Source organism: Molothrus ater, chromosome 35, assembly GCF_012460135.2.
Source record: "Molothrus ater isolate BHLD 08-10-18 breed brown headed cowbird chromosome 35, BPBGC_Mater_1.1, whole genome shotgun sequence".
Classification (NCBI taxonomy): Eukaryota; Metazoa; Chordata; class Aves; order Passeriformes; family Icteridae; genus Molothrus; species Molothrus ater.
Window position 1 is genome coordinate 263,584 of NC_071662.1, and position 25,459 is coordinate 289,042.

Genomic DNA, 25,459 nt, shown 5'->3' on the forward strand with positions numbered 1-25,459 from the left:
TGGCCATTGTGGTGGAACTTGGAGCGACATATATTAGCAAAGTGAGGGCCTTTCCAGCAGCAAGGGCATACACCCGGAGCTTTAGGTTTTTGCGTTTTTGGCAGTTTCTCCAGATTTGCCCATATCTCTCGCAGTCAAAACAAGCCACCTGTTTCCCAGGGGTTAGTTTCACGGTGGCAAAAGCGTTCGCTATGCCTTGCCCCACGGCTTGATATGTGACTGCTGTGGTGTGTTTTAATGTCCCCAAGCGGTGGCACGCTTGTATCATTTGGAGTAAAGTGGGTTCAGGTTCAGGGGGTAAAGATTTTAAAAGCTGCTTACAGTCCAGGTTGGTGTTCTCGACGGCCAGTTTGAGGAGTATAATCTCCCTGGCTTGCTCGCTATTGATTTGTCTCTCCAATGTTTGTGTCAATTTGTCCACAAACTGCAAGTAAGGCTCTTGCGGACCTTGTTTGATATTCATGAAGGACTGTTGCGTAGTTTTGGCATCAGGAACCTTTAGGAATGCCAGGTGAGCTGCCCTAATATCCTGTAGGGCTTCTCTCAGTAAGGTGCCTTGGCCATTAGGCTTGGTATGCGCCCCCTCCCCCACAAGGTGGTCAATAGTTAAGGCAGCCAGGGCTTGGTTTGCATGCCATGCATACATTGCAATTAAATTTTCCAGCCCTTTTTTCCATTGTGGCATAAATATAGCATATTGTGTTGGTGTGAGCAACAGATTTGCCAAAAAACTTACCATCGTGAGGAGTCATGAGGTGAGTAGTAAAGCTTGCTCTTAATAAATTACTAAAGTAGGGGGACCCCAGTCCATATTCCTGCGCAGCGGTACGTATGGCGCAGTTCCTTAACTTCCGAGTGATCTAGAGGCTCTCATTGTGGATTTTCCCCCTTCAGGCCGAATTGCACAAGGGCCACAAAGATTTCTGCAGCAGTCTCAAGGTCTCTGTCCTTAAGGGCTTTCCTTTTTATCTGTAACCAATTGTTACACGTATCCAAAGGGAGTAAGCTCGCATCTTTTTCAGGGCCAGGGTTGAAAGAGTCCAGCTCCCCTTCACTGCTAGAGTCAGTGTCTGCTGCATAAGCCATAAGTGTGCGGCGGCTCTGGGATGGCTGGCAGTGTGGCGGTGGGACTGGGGGTGGCGACCGGGCTCTATCCCTGGCACTTGCTGGGGAGGGCATGCAGACGGGAGATGGAGAGTGGGACCTGGGCAGGTTTCAGTCCGGCTGGGGCCGTCTCAGGGTAGCCTCACAGGCTGTAGCCTCACAGTCTTCCCCGCAGCCTCCCACTTTTTTAATTGCGCCCATGACTGCCTTCCAAGCAGGAAGCATTCGGAGCTCTGGCTCGTGGCCAGGCAGTGTCGCGAGGTCATAGAGCTTTACTCCGACCTTGTCCCGGAAGCGGAGACTAAATACAGAAGAAGGGGTAGCGTCGGGGACCATGTGTGACACCCATCATAAAATGACTTAAGGTCGTGCTTTGGGATGGGGGAGCCACGCCTGTCCAGAAGGGCAAGCACGGTTTCATAGACGTCTCTCTCTTTGAACATTTCCTTTCCCATTCCTTTAGTTCCCCTGGCTCACCTGTCAAAGCGCAGCAGACAGGGATTGCAGGCCCAAACGCGGTTCTCTAACCGTCACCATCAGTTCCAGGGGCTCGCCGACTCCCCGCCTGTCAGGCAGATTCATTTCCTCACACAGGGCACCAATTGTCGGCGATGGAGATAGACAGGGAGACTGACTCGGTGATCAGAATCCGATTTTCTTGTGGGATATGAGCACTTATATACTATTTTAGGGAGACTAGTAATGTATACTACAATGATTAGGTTGAAATCACATACACAAACTTATTCATGTAACAACACCTCGTGCTTACGTTGTTTAATAGGATTTTCTTTTTCTGGTAAACCTGTCTAATTAAATCTTCTTGCTATCTAGATCTAATTTTCAAAGTTCCGTTTGCTTTTGCCAAGGCATTTTATCTATCAATTCTCCTATGCTAATAAGGTCCAAAGTACTCTCTGTCTCATGCACCCCAATATTCCACTGCAGCTTTGGACTGTTCCAAAGGGGTCTACTTGGCGTTTGTCATCTGCAGGCCATTGCAGAGCAGTGGGCCACAGGCTGCTGCCAGAGCTCCAACACAACACAAGTGTGGCAGCCCAAGAATCAGTGCACGGATCTTCCGGATGTTCGGAGACATTCAGTTGCCAGAGAAACAGCAAGCAGGACCAGAGGAGCTTTGCATCTCCCTGCCACAAAACGAGGTCAGCCTGCAAATGGAGTCAGAGCAAAGGTAAGCATGCACCCGCATTCTAAAGAAGGAACTGCAGCCTACAAGAGTCCTGGAAATTTATTCTCTTTGCTTCTTTTGCCCCCTAAATCTCATTGAAGAAGTTAGGCTTTTCAGAACCAGCTAGGATGCCACCTAGAAGAAGCAGACTTGCTTTCAGTCAAAGCTTTTGAGACCAAAAGTCTGGTTTGCTTGGGTTTTCCTTGGATGCCACTTGGGTTGGCGCATTTTCTGAGTTCCCCTGGGATGCCTTGAGCACTGCCTTATGGGCTGGGAGGACATTTTCTGCTGCTTTATGAATGAGGAGAACTTCCCAGGCTTTTCTTTCGCATTAGCTGTACAGAAGGTTGCCTTGCTGGGCACAAGAAAGCCACAGAGCAGCTGCTATTGTGAGGTCAAGGGAGCGGTGCAACAGTGCTGTCAGCCCAGCGTTGTCCCAGTGCGCGCAAGGCCTGGTCATCCAGAGCAGCTCTTCCGCTCGCTCCCTGCAGGAGGATCCTCGTGCGCAAGGAGTTCTCAGCGGATGGCCTGCACCCCGAGAGGAGTCTTGGCTTTCCCTTGGGTGGCATTCAGCGTGCAAACCCACGCAGCACTGCCAAAATGATCAGGCAAGTCTGTGCCATGGTTTGCACTGTCTTTTCTGTTGTCTATTCCGGCTACTACCTGACCCAGCTGACTCGTAAGTAAAGGTTTCTCCTGGGGCTGGCATCGCCCAGCTTTTGCTTCACTCTGCTCTTGATGCCGCACTAGTGACCCAGTTTATTTGGGAACAAAATGGCCATGAAGATGCCACCGCTTTGGTCAATGTCCTGCCAGCAGCATCAGCTAAAAAGGGGGCATCTGTACTGGGTGGCAGGTGCAGAGTATTTGCAGTGCAACCTGCAGCGGTTGCCTTCCCTCCCCGGGAGAGTGCGTGGCAGCGGAGTCCGTCATTTCCTCAGCTTGCTGCTTCAAGCAAGACGAACTGCAAATTGCAGACTCTGAGGAGAGATTTGTAGAAGTACTTCTACCAACTCAGTGGTTCTCTCCAGGAGTGAAGGAAAGCGCCTTTTGCTCCAACATTGCCCCTTAGAGGCCTTGGCTGCGTGACTTGACCCTTTGATGCTGTGCCAAGACTGCAATTCCCTTGGCGATGCAGCACAAACTCCAATGCATGGAGGGTTTGCTGCTGAGCCCAGCAGCTGTTCCTGGGCTGCTTCAGCAGGGAGCTGCCACAGCCCAGGGGCCCTTTATGGAAGCTTTGCTGGGCTATCATCTTCAGCCAACGAACGGGAATTAGGGCATGCCATTTAAAAGAATAGAGATCTAAAATGCAGGAAAGAGAAGAGGAAAATGCTGCTTGAGCTGTTGGGCACAACAGGAGCTCCAACTTTTGAAGAGCAACGGGCATTTCCACCACCGTGTTTCTATTTCTCTCTTGGCAAAAGAGGCCCAAATGTAGACAGAGCCTACTATAGCGCCCTTGTGGTTCTCTTGCTTGCTGTGGGAAAGAGCTGTTGCTCCTGGAGGCACGTTGGCAAAGTGGCTCTGTGTTGGGACTGCCTCGTGCTGTGAAAGTCGCCAGCACGGGCACTTTTCTAAGGGCCTCTGGTAACTTTTGCCTTGCTCGCTGCAGGTCACCTGACACGTGGGTGGAGACAAGCCAGTCCTTTGGTGAGTGGCAAAGGAAGCTGAGAGGTTGCTGGCGTGTGAGAATTGTGCAGCAATTCTGCCAGCTTGGCCTGTTGCAGTTGAGTGTGGAGTGCCAGCGTGGGAGGCTGAAAGAAAGGCCAACTGCCCGGTGGCATCAGCAGTAGCAAAGGGAGCCCTGGCTGTTTGCTGATTTTCCAGTGAAGATCTTTCAAGAGACGAAAGGCAAACGGGACGGCTCCAAGGCGTCTTTCTGCTTGTAGCCAGCAGGGAAGCTCAAATGCACAGCAAGATGGAGTAGCACCTCATGCAGCCATCTTCCTCGAGTTTTCGCGACTCAGAGTCCCACGTGTATCAAAGTCTATGATTTCCCCTACTTCTGGGTCCTTTCCCAGCTCAATAGAAAGCAGCTCCTAAGGGATTGGCTTTTGCCCATCTCTCTCACTTCTGTCTGTCTGCAGGGCTCAACAGCTGGCTCAGCAGCTCCTCCAGCTGCCTCTGTCATTGAGGAAGAGGCTGAAGAGGAGCAAAGGAACATCAAGCCTCCAGCTGCTGTCCCTCCACAGCCTGAACACGCAGAGCCGGTAAGTGGCAGCTGAGCTTGGCACTGCCTTTGGTGCAGGGCCAGGCTTCCCGTTTTGGAGCAGCCCTTGTTGCTCGTGGCTGAAGATGCTGGGGGCGGTGTGCCTGCCATGACGTAGTGCTGCTTGAGGAGGGCCTAAGAAGTGCTGGCCAGTGGGTTCTGAAGTTTGACATTTAAGCTGGGATGCTGAGAGGGCCCGAGAATGTCTCTTGGGATCAGACAAGAGGCAGCATTCCATGATTCCCAGCGTAGGAGTCAGCCCCTTGTGCCCACTGTCAGTGCAGGCTGCCCGTGGTCGGTAAGCAGACGGAGCGGCCCAGAGACGCAGCTGACAGCCTTGCAGAGGATCACACTGGGCCCTGGAAGGGACCTGCCCTCTCCTAATGGACTAATTAGCTTCAGGCTGTGCTTCACTTCCAGCCGGTCAAAGCAGAGTTTGGAGAGGAGAATCCTCGTCAGCCCTGCGTTGTGAAAGGCGGGTGGGTCTGGGCGGGGCTGGAAGGTGGCTCCAAAGGGCCGCTCCCTAAAGGCTGTCATAGAGAGGGGAAATCTGTGAAACAGATCAGAGAAGGGACACGCTGCGGGCTTCTGAGTGGACCGTTGCATGCAAGCTGCAGGGTGATTTCATTGCCCAGGAAAAGACAGGAGGAGGAAAGCAACAAGGCTCTGGGGCCATGCTCTGATCTCTTTCTGGATCTTGGCAGCCTCAGTGATACCTTGTTGCCAGTGTCTAGCAGAAAAGCTGCAATCGTGGAGCATGGAAGTGTCCCTGAGGGGCTGGATCCAAGTAGCCTTTGGGCTTTTCCCAAAGTTGCCTTTGAGAAGGGGACATGGGAAACGCCCTAGCTGGAGAGGCCCGGCGGTGGCTGACAGCACCTTCCCAAGGCCTTGCTTTTGCCGTGCGTTCCACAGCGCATCTGTGCCAGCCACCCTTCTGACGGGCAATCCTTTCTTGTCCCAGCTCAAGACGGGCTCTGCAATTCAACCTGGTGCCGCTGGACCAGCATGGCCTGCAGCAGCCAGCTCGCCCCCCGCTGCTGGCACTTCCTGCAGCAGCGCAGCCCAGCAGCTCGAGATGAGGGAGGAGCAGGGCCTGAAGACACTGAGTACGTCCCGTGCATTTCTTGTCTGCCAGAGCAGTGTGTTGTGTGCGTGTCTGGGTGTAGGCTGCGCCAGAAGTTGCCCCTCGGTCTCAAAGGCACTTAGGCCCCTCTGCAGAAGCTGTTGTTGTGCTTTGAGGCAGTGCGGCAGCGCTCAGGGAGTTCCTGCTGCCTATGAGAGCGGCTGGGCCTGGCTTGGCTCTGCCTAGGCTGCCTACTGTGCCAAAGACAAAAGCTGAGCATTTTCTGCTTCAGCAGAAGGCTGGCACCAAGCTAGTGACTAGGCCCCAGGGAGCTCTTCTGACCCCAGCCGTTTTCTGGCTATCCTTCTTACTCCTACTCTGGATCAGACACTTTGTGGCCCCTGGCAGTGGACCTGCCAGTGATTCTGGACACTTGGATCCCAAGTGCTCTGGGGATGCCCGGAGGCAGACGAGGAGACCAGGACGTCGGTGCAGAGGCCGGGTCTGGCGCTGAGTGCAGAAGGCGGCTGGTCAGGGACAGCCCAGGAGCTGATCCTGCAGCTGCTGCTCCAGCGCTGCTCCACCAGCGTTCCAGCAAGGGCCGCAGGAGCAGGAGACAACGACAGTTGCTATGGGCACAGCCCAACATTCCATCTAGAACCCCAGGGGAGCCATGGGACAGAAAGAGGCATGGGCCGCCTCTGGCCCTTGTACTTCTTCTGCTGCAAGTTTGCTCTGAGAAGCTTCCCATGGGGCCTTTTCTCCTCAGTCGTCTGATGAGACGGGCAAAAGCAGTGCAGGGACAGCCCTGGGTCTTCCCGGTGCTTCTCTGCAAGGTGCCTCCAGCTGAACGTGCACAGGAGCCTGCCTCTGTGCAAGGGCCCAGACCTCATCTCCTGCCCTGGAGAACCAGAAGGGCTCCTCCCACTGGCTCTCCTCCAGCTCTGAGAGGAGCTGGAATTTGCAAGTTGTCCAGCGCAGAGCCAACTCCAGAGCTTCCTCTCAAAGTGGAGCCATTCATCCTGCCCCCTTTCTCAATTCTCCTTTTGCTGCCCAATAATGTCACTGCATGTTTTCCCTCCTTTGGGCCTCTGAGCTGGTCTCTCACCTCATCACTCCTCCCTTGAAACTTGGAGAAACAGGATGTTTTTCAGGGCAACTGATGGGGACACACACACACACACACAGGGACAGCACACGGGCATTTCTCTAGCAAACATTCATGCAGAATTTCTATAGCCCTCTTCCAGCTCCCTTGGAGAAGCTCGGTGTTTGTCCCCAAAAGACTCTGCCATTCCTCTAAGAAAGCAACACTAACAGAATTCCCTTTCCACACTGCTGGCCTTCACATTGGTTTTAATGCCTAGATCCCAGATATGACAAAACCCAGGCAGCTTTGCTGCTTTCCTGCCTGTCGTTAAGGAAAAGCAAATCTTGCTTCAGTCCCAATCTTGCTTCCTTCCCAGCCTGCACGTTAGCCACTGGCCAGCAAACTGAGGGGGCAGCTGGAACAAGTCCCACTGCAAGGCAGATACTTTGTAGCATCCAAAGCCCACCTGCACCGCCTCCATCAGACAAGGGCAAGCTTCCCTCGGCTTCCCAGAAGCAGCCTGGCAATTGCCCCCTCCCTCGCCCCCTCTCCACCCTCCACAGCCCCTGCCACCAAAGCCTTGCTAGGCAGGGCCATTTGCTGGCCTCGAAGAAAGAGTGCCTTTGATTCTTCTTTGGCGCAAGTGCCCGAGCTGTGAGAAGTCAGAGGATAATGATCACACCCGCTCTGCTTTAGCTAAGGAGATTGCTGGAGGCCCAGAGCGGGACACTGGTCCTTTCGAGAGAAACTGAAACTGAACTAGCCATGCCTTTGTGGCGCATGCGGATAGGAATTGGATAGAATCGGAGGGCTTAGAAACGTCCTCCAAGGTGGTCAGCTCCATCAGTCCCCCAAAATGAAACAAAGTTATGTTGCTGGGCTCCAAAAAGGACTAAAGCCGCTGCTTTTATGCCAGAAAATATGGTGAGACCAGACCACTCATCTAGATCCAATTCCGTGAATTAAACAAAGCCTCCCTTTCCACTCCCAGCTGAGATGTTGAGGAATCAAAGGCTGAAGCCCCAGCCTTATTTCACTGGCAGTAAAGGAGACACACCTCAGTAAGTCCTGCCAGCTGAGCAAGGGGCTGGGCCCGGGGGAGGTGGCGCCTGCCCAGATTCTTCTCTCAGGGCAAGTGCCGTCTTTGCAACACCAGGCAAATGGAACAAACATTGCCAGAGTGTTTTCATACAGACAGAAAGACAAAATGGAACAAACTTTGGTTTAATGATAAAGACCCATTGGCTCTCAACAAAGGCAAAATGACAAAAGGCAGAGCATAGACAACACCCAACCTTTGAAATTTATTGATAAATCTAATAAAACTATTGAATCTTGAATAATACTAATGGATCTTAACGACTAAATTGAGGAGATTCCTATCATGTCAACTAACTAAGTAGAAGATTAAACTACCCTAAAAGCTTAAAAAACAGTCCTATTCCTATCTAGTCCTATTGATACCTAACTCTTGCTAGCCCTGGACAACCTGCAGGGTTGTCTAATTTGGTCTTTTCTTCTTGGCGAGAGGCTCTGCTGCCTTCCGAGGCCGATGTCTTCTCCTGTGGTTGTTCCTTTCCTTCACGGTTTCAAACACCCTGCAAGATAGGAAACAAACCATCCATTGCTCACTTTAGTACACACCATGAAACCAAGTGCCGAGATCTCCGTTTGAGTAGGAATTTCTGTCTTTTCGGGCAGTGGCACATTTGTGAATTGATCAGCACCATGAGTCTGATGGTTCTACTTTCAATGCCTTGAAATGTCTTCCTCCTTTTGCTGCATCCTCTTTTGAATTTGATCAGCAGCATCAAACCAAGCTTTGATGGATCTATTCCTACTTGTATGAACTGTGTCTTGTTGGGGCACGGCAAGGTTTCATTGTGAAGGCTGGGTTTTACCTAAGCTCTTTGGGTTTGAGGTGGGTGTTAAGCTTGACCACGGCTGCCGGGGGCGATGCTGCAAGTGCCCCCAGCTTCCCCTGCGGTGCCTTTGAAAAGGGTCAGCCTGTTTTAGTCCAAAGGCGCAGCTTTGAGCAGAAAGAGGAGGAACTTACGCACCGTTTGCACTGCCCGCAGGGAAAGGGGCCTCCCGCCGAGCGGGGCGGCTGGCGCGCTTGGCAGCAGGGACACTCGGCGCTGCGAGCCCTCTTGCGGCTTCTCTTCCCTGTCTCCCCGTTCTCCTTTCTGGGAGGGCTTTTCCTCCTCTTTGCTTTGCCCACACTCTGGAAATCAAAGAGTCCTTATCAATGCTTCCTTCCTCTCACAAAGCTGGAAACCAGAGCATCCAGCACAAAAATCTATCGGCCTAAGCAAATCCTTCCAGACCCTCAAGAGCTGAGAAAACGGCTGCCTTTGCCAATGGGCTGCGGCGGGCTGCCAACCCAGAGCTTGGAGGAAAATACTCCTCTTTTCTACAGGCCAAAGGGGTGGGATAAATACCTGCCTATTTAGAGCTCTACATTTCTTATTTCTACCTTTCTGCCTAACATCTATTTCTCTCTGCTTTTCCTCCACAAATGTCTAGGCAATGGCATTTAAATTCAGTCCAATTAGGGTAGACACATGGTTAGCCATTTTCTAGTCCCCAAAATAATCTCCCTCCCTGTCTCTCTCTCTCTCTCTCTCTCTCACATGATGTGAAGCAAATTGCTCTTTGCCGGTAAGGAAAGTTTTAGGGGAGCCACGGCACCGGCAGCTCCTTCTTGGGGAGTATGCTGCGATGCTAGAAAAACTCCCTGAAAATCTGCAGCATATCCACAAAGGCAGCCTGGATTGCTGATGTCAGCAAGCAGTGGGGAATTAAGGGTCTGATTGGAGTCAGCGAGGGTGCCAGCCCTTGAGAAGCCCATCTGTAGAGAGTCAAAGCCCATTTTGGTGGCGCTGCTGCTTCCTTGGGTCAAAGTTAGGCTCCAGAATTGCATACTTCAGGGCAGCAGCACAAGGAAGCCCCGGGCAGCATCTGCTGTGCCTTTCCCAGCGCATGGGACGATGTGATCCTGGCAAAGGGGCGTCTGGCATGGCTCGCCAGCAGCTTTTCTCCCCTTCTGCCAGTTTCTCGACCTTCCTGGCACGTCTCGATTTTCTTGCCCCTCACCTGAGCCAGAGTGCTGGCAAGTTTATGCTCCTTTTTCCAGGAGTAGTAGTACTCCACACACTGTGCCACGGTCTTAGTCTGGATCTGTTGTGAAGAGAAAAAGAAGGAGTCGAAAATGGTGTCGGGTGCACTGGGGAAAAAGTAGAATATGGAGTGAACTAGGAAGGAAAAGCATGAAGTAAATGGAGCAGGGTGTAAAATGAAATCAACATGGGGAAAGAGAGGCATCATGCAATGTCTTAAACCGTGTATTCTGCTAGGTGGTAATACACGCAATGCACAGATCAACAACAAATCCATCTAGCACAGTTCTTCTTTCCCCGCTTCCCTCCAGTTATGCCAGCACACCGTCTTGTGGAAGCAGCAGCAGACCTGTGCGACAAGTCTGACAGAAGAAAGCTTCATCTTCCAAAAGAGCTTGGAGAAAAGGGCTGGAGAGGCAGGATCATCCTTTTGACACAGGCTTTTGATGTCCCCTTTTGTTACTTCTTGAAGATACTTGGTACTTGAGAAGAGAGAGACTGAAGCCCAGGGCTTGTTCCCAGAAATAACCAAGCTTTCCTCCTGACGATCTGCTCGGGTAAAGAATGTCCCGTGGCTTTACCTGCTTCTGGATGAGATGAAAATCCTTGCCGTAGGTGTGGAAAGCCTTTTGGAAGGACTCCTTCTCCTCAGGTGTCCATCTATCAGAGCCTGGCAAGAAAAAGCAGCGGGTAGTAAACGCATCCCTTGATCCACACCAAGTAGATCCCACTGGCTGCCGAAAGAAAATGGTGGCAGGCCGTCATTCACGTGTGTGTACGTGTCTGCTCCCTCAGAAGGTCATGAAGACAAGAGCAGGCATTGCCCGGGGAGAAGGATTGGAAAAGAAGTAAAGCTGAAGGACTAGATGCTGGTGCTTCCCCACCCGCAGAGGAGACAAGACCTTGTGCTGGTGTTAAGCACAATTGCTTTAAGCAGAAACCCTTGCCACAACAATGAAGGGGACGGCAGCATCTGTCAGGGACGCAAGAAGCTCTGCTTTGCTTACCTGCGTAATGATAATCAGCCATGGGGTGGCCTTGAGGTGTTGCAGGCCCCTCTGAGAGCAGCATCTCCAGAGCCTCCTGCAAGATCAAGAGGGAAGAGGCTTTAGCCGCCCCACCACATTAAAAATGAGCCAAAAAATCACAGGTGCTGCCTTGCAGCTACTTTGCCTCTCCAGACATTCAAGCGACTGTATCCCATGTGGGTGAAACACTGTCATTTGCTCCAAGTCCCTGGTTTTTGCTGCCCAACCCTTTGATCCTGGTCCCCGAGAGTGGCCTTTTGCTCACCAACCTAAGGATTTTGCTGCTCCTGCAGCCAGAATGGCCTCAGCTGACTGAGGCTTCTGGGAATTTCCCCTCCAAATGTCTTAGAGAAGCCAGCTCTCCAGGCCATTTACAAGGCAGCAGGACCTTCCGCCGCCGCCGCCGCCTCCAGGAGGGAGATTCTCCCTGCTGGAGCCCTTTGGGCTCAGCCCTGACGCAGCTGGAGGAGACACAGCAGGCAGCAAGTGCTCTGCTCCCTGTTAAGACCCTTCTTCAAAGAGCAGCCAGGAAAGGCTGTCCCAGTGCCCGGGCCCTCTGCATTCCCTGTGCCCTCTTCTCTGCGCCCAAACAGCCGCTTCTTACCGGAACGCTGCCGCGTGCCCGGTGCAGGCAGTGCAGGGCGCGCTCCAGGTTAGCTGCTGCCCCGGGAATGCCACGGGAGCTGGCCATGTCCAACAGTTCTCTTACTGCAAGCACAACAAAAAACCCACCGAAAGTCAGCCTTGAGGCCAGCAAGGGCAAAGACTGCCATGCAAGGCAGAAGGAAAGGCCGGGAGCTAAAGACAGCAGCTTGGAGAGTATGAAAAGGAGAGCAAAGCCAGGGCCAGCTGAACCAAGGGCCCACGCAGTGCTGGCTCTCCCTCCAAAGCAGCTTCTGTAAGAAGAAGTGGGGGCCAATCTCCGCTCTTCCAGTGGCAGACGGCCCTGACCAATTTGGAGAGCAAGGTGCTTGCTCTTTCTCCTTGCCTCTAACACTTCTACATGGGAAGATGGGCGAGACAAGGAGAGAAGCAGAGCCTGCAAAAGGCTGCCTTTTTACGCAAAAGGAGCCTTTTAAAGACCCAAGTAGCTCAGGGGTGGAAGAAAAGCTTGAAGCAAAGCTACCTCTGTCAGGTTTTTCCATGTCAGAGTCATCCTCCCCCCAGGGCTTCCAGACCAGGGTTGCAGGCTCTTCATCCTCACTTGGTGCTCTGCTCTGCAGCTCTGGCAGCTCAGCCTGAAAGTCGCTGCCAACATTGATGTGTCTAAAGGAAGAAGGAGGTGGAGGTGAGAAAGGCAAGTGGTCAAGAGAGCCTTCCTGTGCACCCACAGGCTTGAACCAATGCCACCCTGACTCTGAAAGAGCAGTTCTCCTCCTCGCCATTCCTCCAGTTTGCTGTCCTTTAACCCTATGCCAAAACTCACGGCTGAATCTGGGCTCTTGCTTTCCTTTTCATTGTGCCTCTCCTTTCCACCTGAAAGAGATCAAAGCAATGCTCCAGTTAAAAATCCTTCCTTCTCATCCTCATCATTGCAAAGCCCGAGCTCCTGTGTCCCAGCTCCTTTCTCTTTGCTGTCATTGCCGCCTTTTTGACATGGAATGTCCTAGGCAGGACCCTCTAGCAGTCAGCAGCTTCCTCAGGAGGGCAAGCACAAGGCCATGCACTACTCTCTTCACTCCCGGGGCCACTGAGAAGAGCCCAGACAATGGCAGGGGAGATGTGCCAGTGCAGGCTTAGGTTGGATAGAAGGAAAAGGTTCTTCAGCCAGAGGCTGCTTGGGCACTGCAACAGCCTCCCCAGGGAAGGGGGCACAGCACCAAGCCTGACTGAGCTCCAAAAGTGTTTGGACACTGCTCTTGGGCACAGGCTGTGATTGTTGAGGCTGCCCTGGGCAGGCCCTGGACTTGGGCTCAGTGATCTTTGAGAATCCCTTCCAAGCCAGGAAATTCTGTGCTACTGTGATTGTGCTCTTGAGGAGATGGCATTTGACGGCCGCCCCTGAGCATGAGGTAGAACCAGCCCTACGTGCACTGGAAAAAGAATCTATAAAGATATTAAAATAGCATGGATCTATAAGCCATGGAACTACGTCAGTATATAAGAATTGCTGATCCCAGATGGTTTTTGAAGTTGAAAGCCTGTGTTTGAGGAGAAGCCCAGTCAAATGCTTCTATGCCCTGAACGACAGGGATGCCAGAGGAGAAGTGCCATCATTCTGGTGTTTGAAGCTTTGGAGCGGGTGTGAGCAGAGTCAGGGCATAAGGGGATTTGTTGACACTGAAGCCCTGAAGTGCTCAGCCACAAACAATTTGTTTTGGGGTCAGCACAAGATAGTTTGAGGACTGAAATGGGTGCCAAGAACTTTTAATCAGGTCATCCGTGGACGAGGATCTGCAACTGCACTGGGACACCTCTCTAGGTCCTCTATGGAAAGGTCTGTGTTTCCCCTGGAGGCAACATGATTCCTTCAGAAGCTGCAGCCTGCTTTCACGTGGAAGCTCGTCTGGGGAAAGTGAGCACGCAGCCTGTGTGTCGTGCTTGGTGGGAGAGGCAGCTGGAGCCTCCTGCCCCTGTGCTAGTGCTTTGAGGGCAAACGGGGATTTTCTTACCTTGGACGGTTCCCAAGTGCTCTGGGGATGCCCGGAGGCAGACGAGGAGACCAGGACGTCGGTGCAGAGGCCGGGTCTGGCGCTGAGTGCAGAAGGCGGCTGGTCAGGGACAGCCCAGGAGCTGATCCTGCAGCTGCTGCTCCAGCGCTGCTCCACCAGCGTTCCAGCAAGGGCCGCAGGAGCAGGAGACAACGACAGTTGCTATGGGCACAGCCCAACATTCCATCTAGAACCCCAGGGCAGCCATGGGACAGAAAGAGGCATGGGCCGCCTCTGGCCCTTGTACTTCTTCTGCTGCAAGTTTGCTCTGAGAAGCTTCCCATGGGGCCTTTTCTCCTCAGTCGTCTGATGAGACGGGCAAAAGCAGTGCAGGGACAGCCCTGGGTCTTCCCGGTGCTTCTCTGCAAGGTGCCTCCAGCTGAACGTGCACAGGAGCCTGCCTCTGTGCAAGGGCCCAGACCTCATCTCCTGCCCTGGAGAACCAGAAGGGCTCCTCCCACTGGCTCTCCTCCAGCTCTGAGAGGAGCTGGAATTTGCAAGTTGTCCAGCGCAGAGCCAACTCCAGAGCTTCCTCTCAAAGTGGAGCCATTCATCCTGCCCCCTTTCTCAAGTCTCCTTTTGCTGCCCAATAATGTCACTGCATGTTTTCCCTCCTTTGGGCCTCTGAGCTGGTCTCTCACCTCATCACTCCTCCCTTGAAACTTGGAGAAACAGGATGTTTTTCAGGGCAACTGATGGGGACACACACACACACACAGGGACAGCACACGGGCATTTCTCTAGCAAACATTCATGCAGAATTTCTATAGCCCTCTTCCAGCTCCCTTGGAGAAGCTCGGTGTTTGTCCCCAAAAGACTCTGCCATTCCTCTAAGAAAGCAACACTAACAGAATTCCCTTTCCACACTGCTGGCCTTCACATTGGTTTTAATGCCTAGATCCCAGATATGACAAAACCCAGGCAGCTTTGCTGCTTTCCTGCCTGTCGTTAAGGAAAAGCAAATCTTGCTTCAGTCCCAATCTTGCTTCCTTCCCAGCCTGCACGTTAGCCACTGGCCAGCAAACTGAGGGGGCAGCTGGAACAAGTCCCACTGCAAGGCAGATACTTTGTAGCATCCAAAGCCCACCTGCACCGCCTCCATCAGACAAGGGCAAGCTTCCCTCGGCTTCCCAGAAGCAGCCTGGCAATTGCCCCCTCCCTCGCCCCCTCTCCACCCTCCACAGCCCCTGCCACCAAAGCCTTGCTAGGCAGGGCCATTTGCTGGCCTCGAAGAAAGAGTGCCTTTGATTCTTCTTTGGCGCAAGTGCCCGAGCTGTGAGAAGTCAGAGGATAATGATCACACCCGCTCTGCTTTAGCTAAGGAGATTGCTGGAGGCCCAGAGCGGGACACTGGTCCTTTCGAGAGAAACTGAAACTGAACTAGCCATGCCTTTGTGGCGCATGCCGATAGGAATTGGATAGAATCGGAGGGCTTAGAAACGTCCTCCAAGGTGGTCAGCTCCATCAGTCCCCCAAAATGAAACAAAGTTATGTTGCTGGGCTCCAAAAAGGACTAAAGCCGCTGCTTTTATGCCAGAAAATATGGTGAGACCAGACCACTCATCTAGATCCAATTCCGTGAATTAAACAAAGCCTCCCTTTCCACTCCCAGCTGAGATGTTGAGGAATCAAAGGCTGAAGCCCCAGCCTTATTTCACTGGCAGTAAAGGAGACACACCTCAGTAAGTCCTGCCAGCTGAGCAAGGGGCTGGGCCTGGGGGAGGTGGCGCCTGCCCAGATTCTTCTCTCAGGGCAAGTGCCGTCTTTGCAACACCAGGCAAATGGAACAAACATTGCCGGAGTGTTTTCATACAGACAGAAAGACAAAATGGAACAAACTTTGGTTTAATGATAAAGACCCATTGGCTCTCAACAAAGGCAAAATGACAAAAGGCAGAGCATAGACAACACCCAACCTTTGAAATTTATTGATAAATCTAATAAAACTATTGAATCTTGAATAATACTAATGGATCTTAACGACTAAATTGAGGAGATTCCTATCATGTCAACTAACTAAGTAGAAGATTAAACTACCCTAAAAGCTTAAAAAACAGTCCTATTCCTATCTAGTCCTATTGATACCTAACTCTTGCTAGCCCTGGACAACCTGCAGGGTTGTCTAATTTGGTCTTTTCTTCTTGGCGAGAGGCTCTGCTGCCTTCCGAGGCCGATGTCTTCTCCTGTGGTTGTTCCTTTCCTTCACGGTTTCAAACACCCTGCAAGATAGGAAACAAACCATCCATTGCTCACTTTAGTACACACCATGAAACCAAGTGCCGAGATCTCCGTTTGAGTAGGAATTTCTGTCTTTTCGGGCAGTGGCACATTTGTGAATTGATCAGCACCATGAGTCTGATGGTTCTACTTTCAATGCCTTGAAATGTCTTCCTCCTTTTGCTGCATCCTCTTTTGAATTTGATCAGCAGCATCAAACCAAGCTTTGATGGATCTATTCCTACTTGTATGAACTGTGTCTTGTTGGGGCACGGCAAGGTTTCATTGTGAAGGCTGGGTTTTACCTAAGCTCTTTGGGTTTGAGGTGGGTGTTAAGCTTGACCACGGCTGCCGGGGGCGATGCTGCAAGTGCCCCCAGCTTCCCCTGCGGTGCCTTTGAAAAGGGTCAGCCCGTTTTAGTCCAAAGGCGCAGCTTTGAGCAGAAAGAGGAGGAACTTACGCACCGTTTGCACTGCCCGCAGGGAAAGGGGCCTCCCGCCGAGCGGGGCGGCTGGCGCGCTTGGCAGCAGGGACACTCGGCGCTGCGAGCCCTCTTGCGGCTTCTCTTCCCTGTCTCCCCGTTCTCCTTTCTGGGAGGGCTTTTCCTCCTCTTTGCTTTGCCCACACTCTGGAAATCAAAGAGTCCTTATCAATGCTTCCTTCCTCTCACAAAGCTGGAAACCAGAGCATCCAGCACAAAAATCTATCGGCCTAAGCAAATCCTTCCAGACCCTCAAGAGCTGAGAAAACGGCTGCCTTTGCCAATGGGCTGCGGCGGGCTGCCAACCCAGAGCTTGGAGGAAAATACTCCTCTTTTCTACAGGCCAAAGGGGTGGGATAAATACCTGCCTATTTAGAGCTCTACATTTCTTATTTCTACCTTTCTGCCTAACATCTATTTCTCTCTGCTTTTCCTCCACAAATGTCTAGGCAATGGCATTTAAATTCAGTCCAATTAGGGTAGACACATGGTTAGCCATTTTCTAGTCCCCAAAATAATCTCCCTCCCTGTCTCTCTCTCTCTCTCTCTCTCTCACATGATGTGAAGCAAATTGCTCTTTGCCGGTAAGGAAAGTTTTAGGGGAGCCACGGCACCGGCAGCTCCTTCTTGGGGAGTATGCTGCGATGCTAGAAAAACTCCCTGAAAATCTGCAGCATATCCACAAAGGCAGCCTGGATTGCTGATGTCAGCAAGCAGTGGGGAATTAAGGGTCTGATTGGAGTCAGCGAGGGTGCCAGCCCTTGAGAAGCCCATCTGTAGAGAGTCAAAGCCCATTTTGGTGGCGCTGCTGCTTCCTTGGGTCAAAGTTAGGCTCCAGAATTGCATACTTCAGGGCAGCAGCACAAGGAAGCCCCGGGCAGCATCTGCTGTGCCTTTCCCAGCGCATGGGACGATGTGATCCTGGCAAAGGGGCGTCTGGCATGGCTCGCCAGCAGCTTTTCTCCCCTTCTGCCAGTTTCTCGACCTTCCTGGCACGTCTCGATTTTCTTGCCCCTCACCTGAGCAAGAGTGCTGGCAAGTTTATGCTCCTTTTTCCAGGAGTAGTAGTACTCCACACACTGTGCCACGGTCTTAGTCTGGATCTGTTGTGAAGAGAAAAAGAAGGAGTCGAAAATGGTGTCGGGTGCACTGGGGAAAAAGTAGAATATGGAGTGAACTAGGAAGGAAAAGCATGAAGTAAATGGAGCAGGGTGTAAAATGAAATCAACATGGGGAAAGAGAGGCATCATGCAATGTCTTAAACCGTGTATTCTGCTAGGTGGTAATACACGCAATGCACAGATCAACAACAAATCCATCTAGCACAGTTCTTCTTTCCCCGCTTCCCTCCAGTTATGCCAGCACACCGTCTTGTGGAAGCAGCAGCAGACCTGTGCGACAAGTCTGACAGAAGAAAGCTTCATCTTCCAAAAGAGCTTGGAGAAAAGGGCTGGAGAGGCAGGATCATCCTTTTGACACAGGCTTTTGATGTCCCCTTTTGTTACTTCTTGAAGATACTTGGTACTTGAGAAGAGAGAGACTGAAGCCCAGGGCTTGTTCCCAGAAATAACCAAGCTTTCCTCCTGACGATCTGCTCGGGTAAAGAATGTCCCGTGGCTTTACCTGCTTCTGGATGAGATGAAAATCCTTGCCGTAGGTGTGGAAAGCCTTTTGGAAGGACTCCTTCTCCTCAGGTGTCCATCTATCAGAGCCTGGCAAGAAAAAGCAGCGGGTAGTAAACGCATCCCTTGATCCACACCAAGTAGATCCCACTGGCTGCCGAAAGAAAATGGTGGCAGGCCGTCATTCACGTGTGTGTACGTGTCTGCTCCCTCAGAAGGTCATGAAGACAAGAGCAGGCATTGCCCGGGGAGAAGGATTGGAAAAGAAGTAAAGCTGAAGGACTAGATGCTGGTGCTTCCCCACCCGCAGAGGAGACAAGACCTTGTGCTGGTGTTAAGCACAATTGCTTTAAGCAGAAACCCTTGCCACAACAATGAAGGGGACGGCAGCATCTGTCAGGGACGCAAGAAGCTCTGCTTTGCTTACCTGCGTAATGATAATCAGCCATGGGGTGGCCTTGAGGTGTTGCAGGCCCCTCTGAGAGCAGCATCTCCAGAGCCTCCTGCAAGATCAAGAGGGAAGAGGCTTTAGCCGCCCCACCACATTAAAAATGAGCCAAAAAATCACAGGTGCTGCCTTGCAGCTACTTTGCCTCTCCAGACATTCAAGCGACTGTATCCCATGTGGGTGAAACACTGTCATTTGCTCCAAGTCCCTGGTTTTTGCTGCCCAACCCTTTGATCCTGGTCCCCGAGAGTGGCCTTTTGCTCACCAACCTAAGGATTTTGCTGCTCCTGCAGCCAGAATGGCCTCAGCTGACTGAGGCTTCTGGGAATTTCCCCTCCAAATGTCTTAGAGAAGCCAGCTCTCCAGGCCATTTACAAGGCAGCAGGACCTTCCGCCGCCGCCGCCGCCTCCAGGAGGGAGATTCTCCCTGCTGGAGCCCTTTGGGCTCAGCCCTGACGCAGCTGGAGGAGACACAGCAGGCAGCAAGTGCTCTGCTCCCTGTTAAGACCCTTCTTCAAAGAGCAGCCAGGAAAGGCTGTCCCAGTGCCCGGGCCCTCTGCATTCCCTGTGCCCTCTTCTCTGCGCCCAAACAGCCGCTTCTTACCGGAACGCTGCCGCGTGCCCGGTGCAGGCAGTGCAGGGCGCGCTCCAGGTTAGCTGCTGCCCCGGGAATGCCACGGGAGCTGGCCATGTCCAACAGTTCTCTTACTGCAAGCACAACAAAAAACCCACCGAAAGTCAGCCTTGAGGCCAGCAAGGGCAAAGACTGCCATGCAAGGCAGAAGGAAAGGCCGGGAGCTAAAGACAGCAGCTTGGAGAGTATGAAAAGGAGAGCAAAGCCAGGGCCAGCTGAACCAAGGGCCCACGCAGTGCTGGCTCTCCCTCCAAAGCAGCTTCTGTAAGAAGAAGTGGGGGCCAATCTCCGCTCTTCCAGTGGCAGACGGCCCTGACCAATTTGGAGAGCAAGGTGCTTGCTCTTGCTCCTTGCCTCTAACACTTCTACATGGGAAGACGGGCGAGACAAGGAGAGAAGCAGAGCCTGAAAAAGGCTGCCTTTTTACGCAAAAGGAGCCTTTTAAAGACCCAAGTAGCTCAGGGGTGGAAGAAAAGCTTGAAGCAAAGCTACCTCTGTCAGGTTTTTCCATGTCAGAGTCATCCTCCCCCCAGGGCTTCCAGACCAGGGTTGCAGGCTCTTCATCCTCACTTGGTGCTCTGCTCTGCAGCTCTGGCAGCTCAGCCTGAAAGTCGCTGCCAACATTGATGTGTCTAAAGGAAGAAGGAGGTGGAGGTGAGAAAGGCAAGTGGTCAAGAGAGCCTTCCTGTGCACCCACAGGCTTGAACCAACGCCACCCTGACTCTGAAAGAGCAGTTCTCCTCCTCGCCATTCCTCCAGTTTGCTGTCCTTTAACCCTATGCCAAAACTCACGGCTGAATCTGGGCTCTTGCTTTCCTTTTCATTGTGCCTCTCCTTTCCACCTGAAAGAGATCAAAGCAATGCTCCAGTTAAAAATCCTTCCTTCTCATCCTCATCATTGCAAAGCCCGAGCTCCTGTGTCCCAGCTCCTTTCTCTTTGCCGCCTTTTTGACATGGAATGTCCTAGGCAGGACCCTCTAGCAGTCAGCAGCTTCCTCAGGAGGGCAAGCACAAGGCCATGCACTACTCTCTTCACTCCCGGGGCCACTGAGAAGAGCCCAGACAATGGCAGGGGAGATGTGCCAGTGCAGGCTTAGGTTGGATAGAAGGAAAAGGTTCTTCAGCCAGAGGCTGCTTGGGCACTGCAACAGCCTCCCCAGGGAAGGGGGCACAGCACCAAGCCTGACTGAGCTCCAAAAGTGTTTGGACACTGCTCTTGGGCACAGGCTGTGATTGTTGAGGCTGCCCTGGGCAGGCCCTGGACTTGGGCTCAGTGATCTTTGAGAATCCCTTCCAAGCCAGGAAATTCTGTGCTACTGTGATTGTGCTCTTGAGGAGATGGCATTTGACGGCCGCCCCTGAGCATGAGGTAGAACCAGCCCTACGTGCACTGGAAAAAGAATCTATAAAGATATTAAAATAGCATGGATCTATAAGCCATGGAACTACGTCAGTATATAAGAATTGCTGATCCCAGATGGTTTTTGAAGTTGAAAGCCTGTGTTTGAGGAGAAGCCCAGTCAAATGCTTCTATGCCCTGAACGACAGGGATGCCAGAGGAGAAGTGCCATCATTCTGGTGTTTGAAGCTTTGGAGCGGGTGTGAGCAGAGTCAGGGCATAAGGGGATTTGTTGACACTGAAGCCCTGAAGTGCTCAGCCACAAACAATTTGTTTTGGGGTCAGCACAAGATAGTTTGAGGACTGAAATGGGTGCCAAGAACTTTTAATCAGGTCATCCGTGGACGAGGATCTGCAACTGCACTGGGACACCTCTCTAGGTCCTCTATGGAAAGGTCTGTGTTTCCCCTGGAGGCAACATGATTCCTTCAGAAGCTGCAGCCTGCTTTCACGTGGAAGCTCGTCTGGGGAAAGTGAGCACGCAGCCTGTGTGTCGTGCTTGGTGGGAGAGGCAGCTGGAGCCTCCTGCCCCTGTGCTAGTGCTTTGAGGGCAAACGGGGATTTTCTTACCTTGGACGGTTCCCAAGTGCTCTGGGGATGCCCGGAGGCAGACGAGGAGACCAGGACGTCGGTGCAGAGGCCGGGTCTGGCGCTGAGTGCAGAAGGCGGCTGGTCAGGGACAGCCCAGGAGCTGATCCTGCAGCTGCTGCTCCAGCGCTGCTCCACCAGCGTTCCAGCAAGGGCCGCAGGAGCAGGAGACAACGACAGTTGCTATGGGCACAGCCCAACATTCCATCTAGAACCCCAGGGCAGCCATGGGACAGAAAGAGGCATGGGCCGCCTCTGGCCCTTGTACTCCTTCTGCTGCAAGTTTGCTCTGAGAAGCTTCCCATGGGGCCTTTTCTCCTCAGTCGTCTGATGAGACGGGCAAAAGCAGTGCAGGGACAGCCCTGGGTCTTCCCGGTGCTTCTCTGCAAGGTGCCTCCAGCTGAACGTGCACAGGAGCCTGCCTCTGTGCAAGGGCCCAGACCTCATCTCCTGCCCTGGAGAACCAGAAGGGCTCCTCCCACTGGCTCTCCTCCAGCTCTGAGAGGAGCTGGAATTTGCAAGTTGTCCAGCGCAGAGCCAACTCCAGAGCTTCCTCTCAAAGTGGAGCCATTCATCCTGCCCCCTTTCTCAAGTCTCCTTTTGCTGCCCAGTAATGTCACTGCATGTTTTCCCTCCTTTGGGCCTCTGAGCTGGTCTCTCACCTCATCACTCCTCCCTTGAAACTTGGAGAAACAGGATGTTTTTCAGGGCAACTGATGGGGACACACACACACACACAGGGACAGCACACGGGCATTTCTCTAGCAAACATTCATGCAGAATTTCTATAGCCCTCTTCCAGCTCCCTTGGAGAAGCTCGGTGTTTGTCCCCAAAAGACTCTGCCATTCCTCTAAGAAAGCAACACTAACAGAATTCCCTTTCCACACTGCTGGCCTTCACATTGGTTTTAATGCCTAGATCCCAGATATGACAAAACCCAGGCAGCTTTGCTGCTTTCCTGCCTGTCGTTAAGGAAAAGCAAATCTTGCTTCAGTCCCAATCTTGCTTCCTTCCCAGCCTGCACGTTAGCCACTGGCCAGCAAACTGAGGGGGCAGCTGGAACAAGTCCCACTGCAAGGCAGATACTTTGTAGCATCCAAAGCCCACCTGCACCGCCTCCATCAGACAAGGGCAAGCTTCCCTCGGCTTCCCAGAAGCAGCCTGGCAATTGCCCCCTCCCTCGCCCCCTCTCCACCCTCCACAGCCCCTGCCACCAAAGCCTTGCTAGGCAGGGCCATTTGCTGGCCTCGAAGAAAGAGTGCCTTTGATTCTTCTTTGGCGCAAGTGCCCGAGCTGTGAGAAGTCAGAGGATAATGATCACACCCGCTCTGCTTTAGCTAAGGAGATTGCTGGAGGCCCAGAGCGGGACACTGGTCCTTTCGAGAGAAACTGAAACTGAACTAGCCATGCCTTTGTGGCGCATGCCGATAGGAATTGGATAGAATCGGAGGGCTTAGAAACGTCCTCCAAGGTGGTCAGCTTCATCAGTCCCCCAAAATGAAACAAAGTTATGTTGCTGGGCTCCAAAAAGGACTAAAGCCGCTGCTTTTATGCCAGAAAATATGGTGAGACCAGACCACTCATCTAGATCCAATTCCGTGAATTAAACAAAGCCTCCCTTTCCACTCCCAGCTGAGATGTTGAGGAATCAAAGGCAGACGCCCCAGCCTTATTTCACTGGCAGTAAAGGAGACACACCTCAGTAAGTCCTGCCAGCTGAGCAAGGGGCTGGGCCTGGGGGAGGTGGCGCCTGCCCAGATTCTTCTCTCAGGGCAAGTGCCGTCTTTGCAACACCAGGCAAATGGAACAAACATTGCCGGAGTGTTTTCATACAGACAGAAAGACAAAATGGAACAAACTTTGGTTTAATGATAAAGACCCATTGGCTCTCAACAAAGGCAAAAATGACAAAAGGCAGAGCATAGACAACACCCAACCTTTGAAATTTATTGATAAATCTAATAAAACTAATGAATCTTAAATAATACTAATGGATCTTAACAACTAAATTGAGGAGATTCCTATCATGTCAACTAACTAAGTAGAAGATTAAACTACCCTAAAAGCTTAAAAAACAGTCCTATTCCTATCTAGTCCTATTGATACCTAACTCTTGCTAGCCCTGGACAACCTGCAGGGTTGTCTAATTTCAAAGTCTTTTCTTCTTGGCGAGAGGCTCTGCTGCCTTCCGAGGCCGATGTCTTCTCCTGTGGTTGTTCCTTTCCTTCACAGTTTCAAACACCCTGCAAGATAGGAAACAAACCATCCATTGCTCACTTTAGTACACACCATGAAACCAAGTGCCGAGATCTCCGTTTGAGTAGGAATTTCTGTCTTTTCGGGCAGTGGCACATTTGTGAATTGATCAGCACCATGAGTCTGATGGTTCTACTTTCAATGCCTTGAAACGTCTTCCTCCTTTTGCTGCATCCTCTTTTGAATTTGATCTGCAGCATCAAACCAAGCTTTGATGGATCTATTCCTACTTGTATGAACTGTGTCTTGTTGGGGCACGGCAAGGTTTCATTGTGAAGGCTGGGTTTTACCTAAGCTCTTTGGGTTTGAGGTGGGTGTTAAGCTTGACCACGGCTGCCGGGGGCGATGCTGCAAGTGCCCCCAGCTTCCCCTGCGGTGCCTTTGAAAAGGGTCAGCCTGTTTTAGTCCAAAGGCGCAGCTTTGAGCAGAAAGAGGAGGAACTTACGCACCGTTTGCACTGCCCGCAGGGAAAGGGGCCTCCCGCCGAGCGGGGCGGCTGGCGCGCTTGGCAGCAGGGACACTCGGCGCTGCGAGCCCTCTTGCGGCTTCTCTTCCCTGTCTCCCCGTTCTCCTTTCTGGGAGGGCTTTTCCTCCTCTTTGCTTTGCCCACACTCTGGAAATCAAAGAGTCCTTATCAATGCTTCCTTCCTCTCACAAAGCTGGAAACCAGAGCATCCAGCACAAAAATCTATCGGCTTAAGCAAATCCTTCCAGACCCTCAAGAGCTGAGAAAACGGCTGCCTTTGCCAATGGGCTGCGGCGGGCTGCCAACCCAGAGCTTGGAGGAAAATACTCCTCTTTTCTCCAGGCCAAAGGGGTGGGATAAATACCTGCCTATTTAGAGCTCTACATTTCTTATTTCTACCTTTCTGCCTAACATCTATTTCTCTCTGCTTTTCCTCCACAAATGTCTAGGCAATGGCATTTAAATTCAGTCCAATTAGGGTAGACACATGGTTAGCCATTTTCTAGTCCCCAAAATAATCTCCCTCCCTGTCTCTCTCTCTCTCTCTCTCTCACATGATGTGAAGCAAATTGCTCTTTGCCGGTAAGGAAAGTTTTAGGGGAGCCACGGCACCGGCAGCTCCTTCTTGGGGAGTATGCTGCGATGCTAGAAAAACTCCCTGAAAATCTGCAGCATATCCACAAAGGCAGCCTGGATTGCTGATGTCAGCAAGCAGTGGGGAATTAAGGGTCTGATTGGAGTCAGCGAGGGTGCCAGCCCTTGAGAAGCCCATCTGTAGAGAGTCAAAGCCCATTTTGGTGGCGCTGCTGCTTCCTTGGGTCAAAGTTAGGCTCCAGAATTGCATACTTCAGGGCAGCAGCACAAGGAAGCCCCGGGCAGCATCTGCTGTGCCTTTCCCAGCGCATGGGACGATGTGATCCTGGCAAAGGGGCATCTGGCATGGCTCGCCAGCAGCTTTTCTCCCCTTCTGCCAGTTTCTCGACCTTCCTGGCACGTCTCGATTTTCTTGCCCCTCACTTGAGCCAGAGTGCTGGCAAGTTTATGCTCCTTTTTCCAGGAGTAGTAGTACTCCACACACTGTGCCACGGTCTTAGTCTGGATCTGTTGTGAAGAGAAAAAGAAGGAGTCGAAAATGGTGTCGGGTGCACTGGGGAAAAAGTAGAATATGGAGTGAACTAGGAAGGAAAAGCATGAAGTAAATGGAGCAGGGTGTAAAATGAAATCAACATGGGGAAAGAGAGGCATCATGCAATGTCTTAAACCGTGTATTCTGCTAGGTGGTAATACACGCAATGCACAGATCAACAACAAATCCATCTAGCACAGTTCTTCTTTCCCCGCTTCACTCCAGTTCTGCCAGCACATAGCTTTATCTTTGTGAAGGCATGCCAGGCAGAGAATACTAGAAGCTGTCATCAACATCCTGCTAGAGCAGAGTCCTAAAGCAAATGTCACAAAAAGTAGCAGAATAGGAGAAAAAGAAAATCCTGCTAGAATTGTGTGGGAACATAGGACATCTCTCTAGCTGTCCAGAATGGCCAAGACCCTTGCCAGGAGGCTCAGAAGCCCTGGCACGGAGCCCACAACACCTGTAGTTTTGATTATGACCCATGGAGCAAATTTTGAACCCTATATGAAGATCAGCAAGCCACAACACTTTAGGTAAAGTAATAGTCAAGTTATCACAGAGTGGAAAAGTAGATTTTGGGGTTTCTAGAATGGGAGTTCAGGAGGCAAGACGGAGGGATCTGGGTGTTTCCAGCCTTTCTTCTTCTTCTTCTTGGCCTCCATCTTCTGCTGTGATGTTGGCACTTTTAGATTTGTTTAGAGTAGAAGCTCACTGTCAACATAGATGATAAGTATTAGAAAGTGATTGTAAACATGATATATG

General features: G+C 51.9%; 1 protein-coding gene across 1 annotated transcript in view; it reads right to left on the reverse strand.

The window, feature by feature from the left end:
• The window catches only part of LOC118700706 (zinc finger protein 268-like), a 260,704-nt gene that overhangs the window by 54,369 nt on the left and 180,876 nt on the right, over positions 1–25,459 (reverse strand). Inside the window, 1 exon segment of the mRNA XM_036405302.1 lies at positions 24,989–24,994. Within this exon segment, the coding sequence (XP_036261195.1) occupies positions 24,989–24,994 (6 nt within the window).